The sequence below is a fragment of the Triturus cristatus genome, chromosome 8 (genome assembly GCF_964204655.1).
Source record: "Triturus cristatus chromosome 8, aTriCri1.1, whole genome shotgun sequence".
Classification (NCBI taxonomy): Eukaryota; Metazoa; Chordata; class Amphibia; order Caudata; family Salamandridae; genus Triturus; species Triturus cristatus.
In genome coordinates, this window is record NC_140591.1 from 1,651,034,799 (window position 1) to 1,651,047,056 (window position 12,258).

General features: G+C 49.9%; 1 protein-coding gene across 1 annotated transcript in view; it reads left to right on the forward strand.

The window, feature by feature from the left end:
* Window positions 1-9,766: 9,766 nt before the first annotated feature.
* Window positions 9,767-12,258, forward strand: part of LOC146808491 (extracellular calcium-sensing receptor-like) — a 53,248-nt gene continuing 50,756 nt past the window's right edge. The window contains exon 1 of the mRNA XM_085623960.1: window positions 9,767-10,471. Coding sequence (XP_085480086.1) covers window positions 9,767-10,471 — 705 coding nt within the window. The remainder of the gene's footprint in view (window positions 10,472-12,258) is intronic.

The following is a 12,258-nucleotide window of genomic DNA, read 5'->3' on the forward strand; positions in this document are numbered from 1 at the left end:
ATCCTCCTTTGGCACATCCTCCACCTAACATGATATAACATGTGTATTTGTAAACCACATGTTCACCCGTGGACATCTTGGTGCTGAATAACAGACGTTTATTGTTACTCAACTCAATGGTACTTATGTTATCAGCCTCAGAAGAAAGAAAGGCTGAGTGTCCCCACTGAGATTTGAACCTGTGACCATGAGGTCAAACACAGGCCCCTACAGTGGACACATTAGTCCACTAATCTAACAGACTATAACTGGGAGACATTCTATCAATCAATCAATCAAATAATTTGTAAAGCGCACTACATACCCGCAAGGGCTTCAAGGCGCTGAGGGTGGGGAGTGGGGGGGGGGGTGCTGTTGCTACTGGTCGAACTGCTAGGTCCTGAGTCGTCTCCTGAAGGTTAGAAGGTCTTCGGTTTGTCGTAGGTTGAGGGGGAGGGTGTTCCAGGTCTTGGCGGCGCGGTGGGAGAAGGATCTGCCTCCCGCTGTGGTTCTACAGATGCGAGAGACGGTAGCCAGGGAGAGGTCTGCGGAGCGGAGTTTCCTGTTGGGTATGTATAAGGAGAGTCGGCTGTTGAGATAGGCTGGGCCAGTCTTGTGGAGTGCGTTGTGTGCGTGGATTGAAGGAGTTTCTTTTGTCGATGGGGAGCCAGTGCAGGTTCCTCAAGTGGGGGGTGGTGTGGTCGCAGCGCGGGATGTCGAGGATCAGGCGTGCAGAGGCATTCTGGATTCTTTGCAGTCTGTTGATGAGCTTGGTCGGGGCTCCGGCGTAGAGGGCGTTTCCGTAGTTGAGTCTGTTGCTGACTAGGGCCTGGGTGACTGTTTTCCATGTGTCTGTCAGGATCCATCTGTAGATCTTGCGGAGCATACGGAGGGTGTTGAAGCAGGTGGAGGAGACAGCGTTGACTTGTTTGGTCATGGTGAGTTTCGAGTCGAGGATGACTCCCAGGTTGCGTGCGTGGTTAGTAGGTGCAGAGGGTGTCCAAAGAGATGCGGGCCACCAGGAGTCATCCCATGCTGAGGGGTTGGGCCCGAGGATGAGGATCTCCGTCTTGTCTGTGTTCAGCTTAAGGCGGCTATCCTCCATCCAGTCGGCGACGGCATACATTCCCTGGTGGAGGTTGGATTTGGTGGTGAGGGGGTCCTTGGTGAGGGAGAGGATCAGTTGTGTGTCATCGGTATAGGAGATTATGTTGAGCTTATGATGAAGGGCGATGCATGCGTGAGGCGCCATGTAAATGTTGAACAGCGTCGGGCTGAGGGAGGATCTCTGCGTGACGCCGCAGATGATCTCGGAGGCTTCGGATCGGAACGGGAGGAGGCGGACTCTCTGGGTTCTGCTGGAGAGGAAGGAGGAGGTCCAGTCCAGGGCCTTGTCTCGGATCCCTGCGTCATGGAGTCGTGTGCGTAGTGTGCGGTGTCAGACGGCGTCGAAGACGGCGGAGAGGTCCAGAAGGATGAGGGCCGCCGTCTCGCCGTTGTCCAGTAGGATCCTGATGTCGTCTGTGGCGGCGATGAGGGCGGTCTCAGTGCTGTGGTTGCTGCGGAATCCTGACTGGGAGGAGTCCAGGATGCTGTTGTCTTCGAGGTAGCGGGTGAGCTGGATGTTGACTATCTTTTCGATGACCTTAGCTGGGAATGGAAGCAGGGAGATGGGCCGGAAGTTTTTGAGTTCGCTGGGGTCCGCCTTGGGTTTCTTCAGTAGGGCGTTGATCTCGGCGTGTTTCCAGCTCTCAGGGAAGTTCGCGGTCTCGAAGGAGAGGTTGATGATGTTGCGTAGGTGGGGTGCGATGGAGCTGCCGGCTTTGTTTAAGATGTGGTGTGGAAAAGGGTCAGACGGCGAGCCGGAGTGGATTGTGCCCATGGTGTTGATTGTGTCTCCGATGCTCACGTTGGCCCAGGTTGTCAGAGGGTGTGGTGGGTCCGGCATGTTGGGGCCTGTTAGGGTCATCTGGGGAATGAAGCTGTCGTGGATGTCGGCGATCTTGCCGTGGAAGAAGGTGGCGAGGGAGTCGCACAGGGCTTGCGACGGCGGGATGTCGTTGGCGTTGGAGCTGGGGTTGGAGAGTTCCTTCACGACGTTGAAGAGCTCCTTGCTGTTGTGTGCGTTGTTGTTGTGGCGGTCTTTGAAAGAGGTCCTCTTGGCAGTCCTGATGAGGTGGTGGTGGTTGCGGATTGCATCTTTGTGAACTGCGCGGCTGCCTGGCGACTTCTCACTGTGCCTTAAGTTCTCCAACTTCCGGCAGGTGCGCTTTGACGCTAGGAGTTGCGGGGTGAACCAGTTGGCTCTCTTGCTGGTGTCTCTGGGGGTTTGTGTTTTCAGCGGGGCTAAGGTGTTGGCGCAGTCGTCCATCCATCGTCTAAGGGTGCGCGCACCATCATTGGGGTTGAAGGGGTTGGTCGTTGGGTTGAGTGCGAGGTTTGTCTGTAGTTGTACTTCAGTGATTTTGCCCCAGCAGCGATGGGGGATCTGTAGGGTGCGGTGATGTGGGACGGGTTTCCGGAAGGTGAAGTGGATGCAGTGGCGGTCGGTCCAGGTGGGTTCAGAGACGTGGCTGAAGGAGACGTGGGGGCTTGAGGAGAAGATGGCGTTGAGCGTGTGTCCGGCGATGTGGGTCAGCGTCGTGACGAGCTGTTCCAGTCCGAGGTTGGCGAGGTTGTCTATCAGGGTGGAGGAGTTGCTGTCGTCGTTGTTCTCCAAATGGAGGTTCAGGTCTCCGAGGAGGATGTAGTCGGTGGAGGTCAGTGCGTGCGTGCTGATGAAGTAGGGCTGGTTTTCCATACCCCTTGCCCTTCCTTTTTTGGCTGCGGTCTTGGGCATTTTTCCATGTTCCAGACTTCCTTGACTCCTTTCCTGGGCAGCCATGGTTCTGGTGGTTGCACAAATCCACTCAGGCAAACCCAGCATTTCCAGGTGTGACCGTAGCTCTACTTCCTTCCAGGTAGTGTGCTCAAGATGATTCCCTAACAAACAGTCCACAGGCATAGTAGTGCTCACAGCAACTTTCAGGAGACCTCAAACCCCACTACTGGGTAGTGACCATCCCGGTTGTCAACTGCAACAACCTGGTGGGATTTATTGCGTAAATTCTGCACTGGGGCAACTAGATGACTCCTTACGGTAGTAGTACTGGCTCCTGTGTCCCCCAGAGCCTCAACTCTTTGCCCGTTAGTGACAACCCTATGCTTATACTTTGCAGTGTTGGAAGGAATGTGGGTTTTAGGCACCATCGCCACATCACCCAGGTATACTAGGGTAACCTCACTGACTGGGACAAACTCCTCCCCAAACACAACACTTGTCAACCCTGGTGTCTTACCTCCAGTGGGAGGCTGTCCCCTTTTTGGACATTTGGAATTCCCCTTGTAATGCACATACTCATAGCACTTGGGGGTTTTGTTCTGACTCTTGTCAGGGAAGCTATTTTTATAGTGGCCAGATTGGGCATAGGCCCCTTTCTCTTGTGACCTGTTTGGTGACCTTGCGAAAACACATTATTTTTGTCTCCACCCTTTTCAGAGCACCCCCCCTCCCCTCAGATAACGTCTTGGACACTCTAGCGCTGTCCCAGAAGTCTGCCTCCTCAGCAAGCTTCCAGGGATCAGTCAGCTTGCTATCAATCAGGTGTTTGTGCAGCTCCGTAAAATAAATATTGAGCATGTGCTCCTTCAAGAATAAGTTGTTCATTCCAGTATAATCTCTACCTTGCTGCCCCCTCACCAAGCCCTTTAGTACCTTGCTGGGTTAATCAAGAAAGTCCGCCCAGGTCTGTGTGGGAAGTTTGTGTCTGCCCCTGAACTTCTGTCTCTAGCTTTCAGGGGTCCAACCAAATTTCCTGACCAGTATGGCCTTCATGGGAGTTTGGTCTTCAACCTCTAGTGCTAGGAGTGTGTTCCTCCCCACTGTGGGTATCCACAAGACACTCCTCCACCCAGGACTCCTCAGGGTCCTTGTGCAACCTTAGAGCCACTACTTATAATGAAAACCAGTTGTTAATGCCATTCCCCACCACATAACTGGGCACCAAATCCTTTTGTAGGCAGACCCTCCCTTCTCCATTGGACAGTGTAGGTATGCTGCCACCACTACGGCTGGAAATCATCTGTTTAGATCTCAAATCCAGCTCTCTGAGACTGAGCTCATGGGCCATTTTCCACTCTTCCATGTCCAGTCTCTTCTCTTTGAAAGCTCTTTTCTTCTCCTCTATTTTTAACTTTGCCACCTGCATCTTGAATTCCTTCTCCTCCATCCTCTCAGCTAGTTCCTCTGCAGAGAGGCCACGGGAAGAGACACCACTCCCTGCCCTGTCAGGAAGCTCCAATTCAGGGGGCCCTTCCTTCCCTCCTCCTTCTCATCTTCTGTGGTTGCACCCAGTTCAGAATAAACTTCTGCCCATGCCCTCAGGATCTTTTGCAGCTCTACCTACCTGGTGCTCTTGGCCTTTAGCGACAGAAGGACAACGCAAAGGCTTAATAAATCAGGGCCTAAAGTTTTATGTGAAGCACAAATGGGAAGGGCACCCCTGGGAACTTTTACCTCTTTGGCTAGGGAGTGTCAAGGAGATTCCCTCACCCACAGGCTGGCACTCGGCATAAAAGTGGTCCCTCAAGACCCTCACACCTTTGGATCTGTGGAAGACAGAAGAAGAAGGGCTGCACCTGCTGTTGAACCTGTGCACATAAGCCCTAAGGGATGGACCAGCTCTTTGCTTAGAGAAACCCAGGACTACTTAATGCTTCCAGCTCTAGGCTTCAGAGGTTATCCCATTGAGACACGTTTGGCCCCTGCCATAAAGACCAGCTCCCAGTTAGAACTGGTGGTGAAGCCATGTGGTTGGGATCGGTGTGGTAATACGGCCAGGGCGGCTGACTCCGCATCACAGGGATCACGGTTCAATCCCCGGAGCTGGTGGCAGCTCAGCCCAACACCATGTGACTCTAGGCAATAGCTTGCTTAATCTCCCTGACAGCCCCAAGCGCCTTCAGACCCTTAGGGGTGATTAGTTTGCTATTTAAAAATACTGGGTTATTATTTTATTATTATGCACTCGATATCTCAGTCCTCTGGGAGACCCAGAAAATCATTAGTACAATTGACCATTATTGAAATACAGCCCGAAAGGTGGTATCCCGCGGGAATGTTGTAAAAGGTGATGTCTCTTTAAAACATCTGGGTCCAAAAAAGCTCCCTAATATCCTTTTTAACCTTTCACTGGTCTCGGTACTGAATTGTGTTCTAACTACATACTAGTTACAAAATACCAGGTAGCAAATGAAACTGAAAATCAACACTCCTTTCTCCCTAAACCTCCACCGTTGACACTAAGAGGGCTACACCCTTGTTTTCTGGGAGGTGGTATTTTAGGGTGAAGGGTTTTTACAGGTTTTCATTGAAAACACAGCATTTGGAGCTTTAGCCCACTGAGAGACTATTGATTTAAAAGGCTAGATGCACCATAGGAAAGTTGCTGCACTGTAGAGCTTGTGGCTTTGCCTGCTGCTAGATTTACTGACTTTGTAGTTAAAAAGTCTTTTATATACAATCGGTCCAGAAGTCTTCTCCAGCTCTGGACCCAGGATCCGAAACAGCATCCATATATCCATCAGGCATGCACACACGATCTGTCCACACATATATCCACCCACACACCATAGATATACATGTATACTTCACACACAAAGTGAATGTTAATACAGCTATAAACACACAAACTGACCATCACTCCCCTTTGCGCACATACCTATCAAACCAGACATGATCTTTTCATATACATTCTACATACAGAAACGTCTTCTAATCCATCTAGCCATGCCCAGCTGTACCTGCTCGGTAAGGGCTGTGTGCACTGATGATAGTGTATTGTACCTGTTCATGAGAGAGGGACTCTTGCACTGCTGGTGCCACGCTGTACCTGCTCTGTCAGGGCTGCTTGCACTGATGATAGTGTATTGTACCTGTTCATGAGAGAGGGACTCTTGCACTGCTGATGCCACGCTGTACCTGCTCTCTCAGGGCTGCTTGCACTGATGATAGTGTATTGTACCTGTTCATGAGAGAGGGACTCTTGCACTGCTGGTGCCACGCTGTACCTGCTCTCTCAGGGCTGCTTGCACTGATGATAGTGTATTGTACCTGTTCATGAGAGAGGGACTCTTGCACTGCTGATGCCACGCTGTACCTGCTCTGTCAGGGCTGCTTGCACTGATGATAGTGTATTGTACCTGTTCATGAGAGAGGGACTCTTGCACTGCTGGTGCCACGCTGTACCTGCTCTCTCAGGGCTGCTTGCACTGATGATAGTGTATTGTACCTGTTCATGAGAGAGGGACTCTTGCACTGCTGATGCCACGCTGTACCTGCTCTCTCAGGGCTGCTTGCACTGATGATAGTGTATTGTACCTGTTCATGAGAGAGGGACTCTTGCACTGCTGGTGCCACGCTGTACCTGCTCTCTCAGGGCTGCTTGCACTGATGATAGTGTATTGTACCTGTTCATGAGAGAGGGACTCTTGCACTGCTGATGCCACGCTGTACCTGCTCTGTCAGGGCTGCTTGCACTGATGATAGTGTATTGTACCTGTTCATGAGAGAGGGACTCTTGCACTGCTGGTGCCACGCTGTACCTGCTCTCTCAGGGCTGCTTGCACTGATGATAGTGTATTGTACCTGTTCATGAGAGAGGGACTCTTGCACTGCTGGTGCCACGCTGTACCTGCTCTCTCAGGGCTGCTTGCACTGATGATAGTGTATTGTACCTGTTCATGAGAGAGGGACTCTTGCACTGCTGATGCCACGCTGTACCTGCTCTCTCAGGGCTGCTTGCACTGATGATAGTGTATTGTACCTGTTCATGAGAGAGGGACTCTTGCACTGCTGATGCCACGCTGTACCTGCTCTCTCAGGGCTGCTTGCACTGATGATAGTGTATTGTACCTGTTCATGAGAGAGGGACTCTTGCACTGCTGGTGCCACGCTGTACCTGCTCTCTCAGGGCTGCTTGCACTGATGATAGTGTATTGTACCTGTTCATGAGAGAGGGACTCTTGCACTGCTGGTGCCACGCTGTACCTGCTCTCTCAGGGCTGCTTGCACTGATGATAGTGTATTGTACCTGTTCATGAGAGAGGGACTCTTGCACTGCTGGTGCCACGCTGTACCTGCTCTCTCAGGGCTGCTTGCACTGATGATAGTGTATTGTACCTGTTCATGAGAGAGGGACTCTTGCACTGCTGATGCCACGCTGTACCTGCTCTCTCAGGGCTGCTTGCACTGATGATAGTGTATTGTACCTGTTCATGAGAGAGGGACTCTTGCACTGCTGGTGCCCAGCTGTACCTGCTCGGTAAGGGCTGTGTGCACTGATGAAAGTGTATTGTACCTGTTCATGAGAGAGGGACTCTTGCACTGCTGGTGCCACGCTGTACCTGCTCTGTCAGGGCTGCTTGCACTGATGATAGTGTATTGTACCTGTTCATGAGAGAGGGACTCTTGCACTGCTGATGCCACGCTGTACCTGCTCTCTCAGGGCTGCTTGCACTGATGATAGTGTATTGTACCTGTTCATGAGAGAGGGACTCTTGCACTGCTGATGCCACGCTGTACCTGCTCTGTCAGGGCTGCTTGCACTGATGATAGTGTATTGTACCTGTTCATGAGAGAGGGACTCTTGCACTGCTGGTGCCACGCTGTACCGGCTGTCAGGGCTGCTTGCACTGATGATAGTGTATTGTACCTGTTCATGAGAGAGGGACTCTTGCACTGCTGGTGCCACGCTGTACCTGCTCTCTCAGGGCTGCTTGCACTGATGATAGTGTATTGTACCTGTTCATGAGAGAGGGGCTCTTTCACTGCTCGTGCCACGCTGTACCTGCTCTCTCAGGGCTGCTTGCACTGATGATAGTGTATTGTACCTGTTCATGAGAGAGGGACTCTTGCACTGCTGATGCCACGCTGTACCTGCTCTCTCAGGGCTGCTTGCACTGATGATAGTGTATTGTACCTGTTCATGAGAGAGGGACTCTTGCACTGCTGATGCCACGCTGTACCTGCTCTCTCAGGGCTGCTTGCACTGATGATAGTGTATTGTACCTGTTCATGAGAGAGGGACTCTTGCACTGCTGGTGCCACGCTGTACCTGCTCTCTCAGGGCTGCTTGCACTGATGATAGTGTATTGTACCTGTTCATGAGAGAGGGACTCTTGCACTGCTGGTGCCACGCTGTACCTGCTCTCTCAGGGCTGCTTGCACTGATGATAGTGTATTGTACCTGTTCATGAGAGAGGGACTCTTGCACTGCTGGTGCCACGCTGTACCTGCTCTCTCAGGGCTGCTTGCACTGATGATAGTGTATTGTACCTGTTCATGAGAGAGGGACTCTTGCACTGCTGGTGCCACGCTGTACCTGCTGTGTCAGGGCTGCTTGCACTGATGATAGTGTATTGTACCTGTTCATGAGAGAGGGACTCTTGCACTGCTGGTGCCACGCTGTACCTGCTCTCTCAGGGCTGCTTGCACTGATGATAGTGTATTGTACCTGTTCATGAGAGAGGGACTCTTGCACTGCTGGTGCCACGCTGTACCTGCTCTCTCAGGGCTGCTTGCACTGATGATAGTGTATTGTACCTGTTCATGAGAGAGGGACTCTTGCACTGCTGATGCCACGCTGTACCTGCTGTGTCAGGGCTGCTTGCACTGATGATAGTGTATTGTACCTGTTCATGAGAGAGGGACTCTTGCACTGCTGGTGCCACGCTGTACCTGCTCTCTCAGGGCTGCTTGCACTGATGATAGTGTATTGTACCTGTTCATGAGAGAGGGACTCTTGCACTGCTGATGCCACGCTGTACCTGCTCTCTCAGGGCTGCTTGCACTGATGATAGTGTATTGTACCTGTTCATGAGAGAGGGACTCTTGCACTGCTGGTGCCACGCTGTACCTGCTCTCTCAGGGCTGCTTGCACTGATGATAGTGTATTGTTAAGCAGCACACACTGATGAAGTGATATATGAATTGACCACTCTTGCCTCCAACATAAATTCATGATTGCTTCAACTGAAGACATGCCAAGTTGATTTTCTAACTTTTCTACAAAGCACGTAACCTTTTGTCTGACAATAACCTGTCACCCACCTTTTAATTTAAAAAGACCTGTAAAAGTGGCACAGCTTAGGCCTGAAATCCAATTGTTCCCAGTCTTCTGTTATGTCACAAAGGAGTGAGGAAAAACACTTTTATAAACACACTGCAGCACATGTACCCTACATGAGCCTGAATATTGGCGCACTCGGCTCTTTAGCACAGTTCCTTTAGCAGAGCTTTGAGCAGCAAAGCCTGGTAAACAGGTAGCACCTGTGATCAAACTGTGTTACATTGGGCAAGTGATATTTTGTCTTTGTGGCTGAGTTCAACCATCACACAGTTTAGAAGTATCTAAATACACTTTACCTCACTGAATGGGTTCTACAAAGTGTGCTACTCCACCTGATGTGTGTGAAAGTACAAACTGTATGTTACAGATGTCAGTGTGGCTACACATTCAATAATTTATATTCTCCTGTCTCACTGGTGGTTATAAAAGGCAGACATTTATTCTCCCATAAATGTTTTTATGCTGTTTAATATTTTGGACAGATCAGTCATGGATCCGTGCTCTCTTCCCTCAGCGACAAGCTCCAGTTCCCCTCCTTTCTGCGTACAGTGCCATCTTCAACGTTTCAGAACACAGCCCTGGCACGGCTGGTGGGGCACTTCCAGTGGGCATGGGTGGGAATGGTTGTGTCTGATGAGGAGGTTGGCCTTCAAGGAGGACAAGCAATAAGGAGAGGCATTGAAGATAGTGGCAGCTGTGTAGCCTTCATGGAGCAGGTCAACCTTCGCTATTCCAAGGAGAAGGTCCTTCGCATTGCAGAAATGATAAAGGGACATGAAGCAAAAGTGATCATTTTTCACAGCCAAGAGGTGCACCTCAAGATGTTACTACAAACCCTTTACATGCTGAAAGTAAGTGGCAAGGTCTGGATCTTCACTGCCGCCTTCACAATTACACCTGGACTACTGGACAACCAGGCCTGGAAAATCCTGAATGGATCTCTAGGAATTGCTCCTTACACCAATCACATGGTTGGATTTGAGGAATTTTTGCACAGCTTGGAACCAATGAGCTACCCTGATGATATATTTATAAAGATCTTCTATGAGAAAGCATTTCATTGTAATTTTCCAGAGGCCAATGGGACAAGAGACGTGGCCATTCGGGGCCAGGAAAGTGAGCAGACACTTTGCTCAGGGAACGAAACATTGGATGACCAGATCATGACTTTATTTGAAATGAATGACCTGAGCTATACTTATCAAGCTTACACCGCAATTTACGCCTTTGCTCATGCATTGAACACTTTGATAAACAGCACATCTGGGCAGGGATCGTCCACAAATGGGGCCTGTGCTGACATCAACAAATGCCAGCCATGGCAGGTAACAAGAAGGCCCTTGTTTATTTTTTATGATGACTGTGGGAATGTATTGAATGTATATATAAAGCAAACACAAGGAGATGACGGACGGAGTGCTGAAACTTGTCAGATACTCACCCCCAGTCACAGATGTGGGTTGGATCCATTATCGTTCTTTAGCTCACTTTGCCACCCCAGTTCAGACCTAACAATATGCAAATCAATCTTGACCCTGTTCCTTATGGGAACAGCCCAGCCTGAACTGACAAGCCAGGTCTTCCCTGGACCAGAAACAAGCATCATGGTGACTGGTTTTGAGGAAACACCCTCTTCAGCCAGGCTAGCTTGAATCCATTGGCAAAGTGAGCAAAGGATCCATATCTGGGCATACCCTGCCAACTTAGGGAGAACAAAGCAAACACAGGAGAGGATGGACGGAGTGCTGAAACATTTCAGATACTCACCCCCAGTCACAGATCTGGGTTGAATCCGTCATCGTTCTTTAGCTCACTTCGCCACCCCAGTTCAGACACATCTATATGCAAATCAATCTTGTCCCTGTGCCTCATGGGAAACGTCCAGCCCAAACTGCCAAGCCACGTCTTCCCTGGACTGTAAACAAGTATCCTGGGACCGGTTTCGGGCTAACAGCTCTCATCAGCCAGGCTAGCTTGAATCCAGTGGCAAAGTGAGCAAGGGACCCACGACTGGGCATACCCTGCTAACTTAGGGCGAATAAGCAAACAGAAGGAGATGATGGGCGGAGCATTGAAACTTTTCAGACACTCATCCCCAGTCACAGATCTGGGTTGAATCCACCATTGTTCTTTAGCTCACTTTGCCATCCCAATTCAGGCCCAGCCATATGCAAATCAGGTTTGACCCTGTTCCTTATGGGAAGAGTCGAGCCCAAACTGCCAAGCCAGGTCTTCCCTGGACTGGAAACAAGTATCCTGGGACCAGTTTCAGGGTAACACCGCTCTTCAGCCAGGCGTAGGGTCAAGACTGATCTGCATATGGCTGGGTTTAAACTGGAATGGAATGGGGAGCAAATAAAACGATGGATTTAGGCTCTAATCTCTGTACTGGGGTGAATGTTTGACATTGATCAGCATTCTGTCCATCAATTATTAATTTTGAATCTCTATATATTCATAAAAAACATACACCTATGGTTGCAAATTCAAGCAAGAAAAACTGAAATTCACAGTTTCTCCTTAGAAACACAATCCATAACTCCCACAACAGCCATTCAAACCATAATTTGCACATCAAATTCAAGCTCCTGACTTCACCCTTAATGAAACATATGTATCTATGAATGTTGTAAATCGTCTTCCAGATGAGATTAAATATCATATTACCCTTACCTCTTTGACCCAGATGATTATGAATGCAGTGGCATTAATTGGTTTGTGAAGTGTAGGCCTGGCCAATTATGTCACTGGGGTGGGGAGGATCTCAGGTGCTAATGCCACTACAGGTCACTGAAAACAAATTCACACAACGTCTTCTGGGTCTCCCACCCTCTGCCTCCTCTGTTATCTCACACAGAGAGTTTGACCTCACAAACCTTGAGGATATCTTAAGGTCTTGTCCTCTGTTATTGTGGCATGGGATTTGGGTGAACAAGGCTCTCTCCCTAAATAGGCTGTTAATTAAGGATTGCCTGTCTAACGCACAAGCTTTAGAGATCCTCTGGTTTTGGGGTATCAGAGGTCTGACATTGTACCTGGGCAGGCAGGATTTATTTGAAGAGCTCCTGTGAGTGTCACCCACTATACCTAAGAAGACACTGAGAGACATATG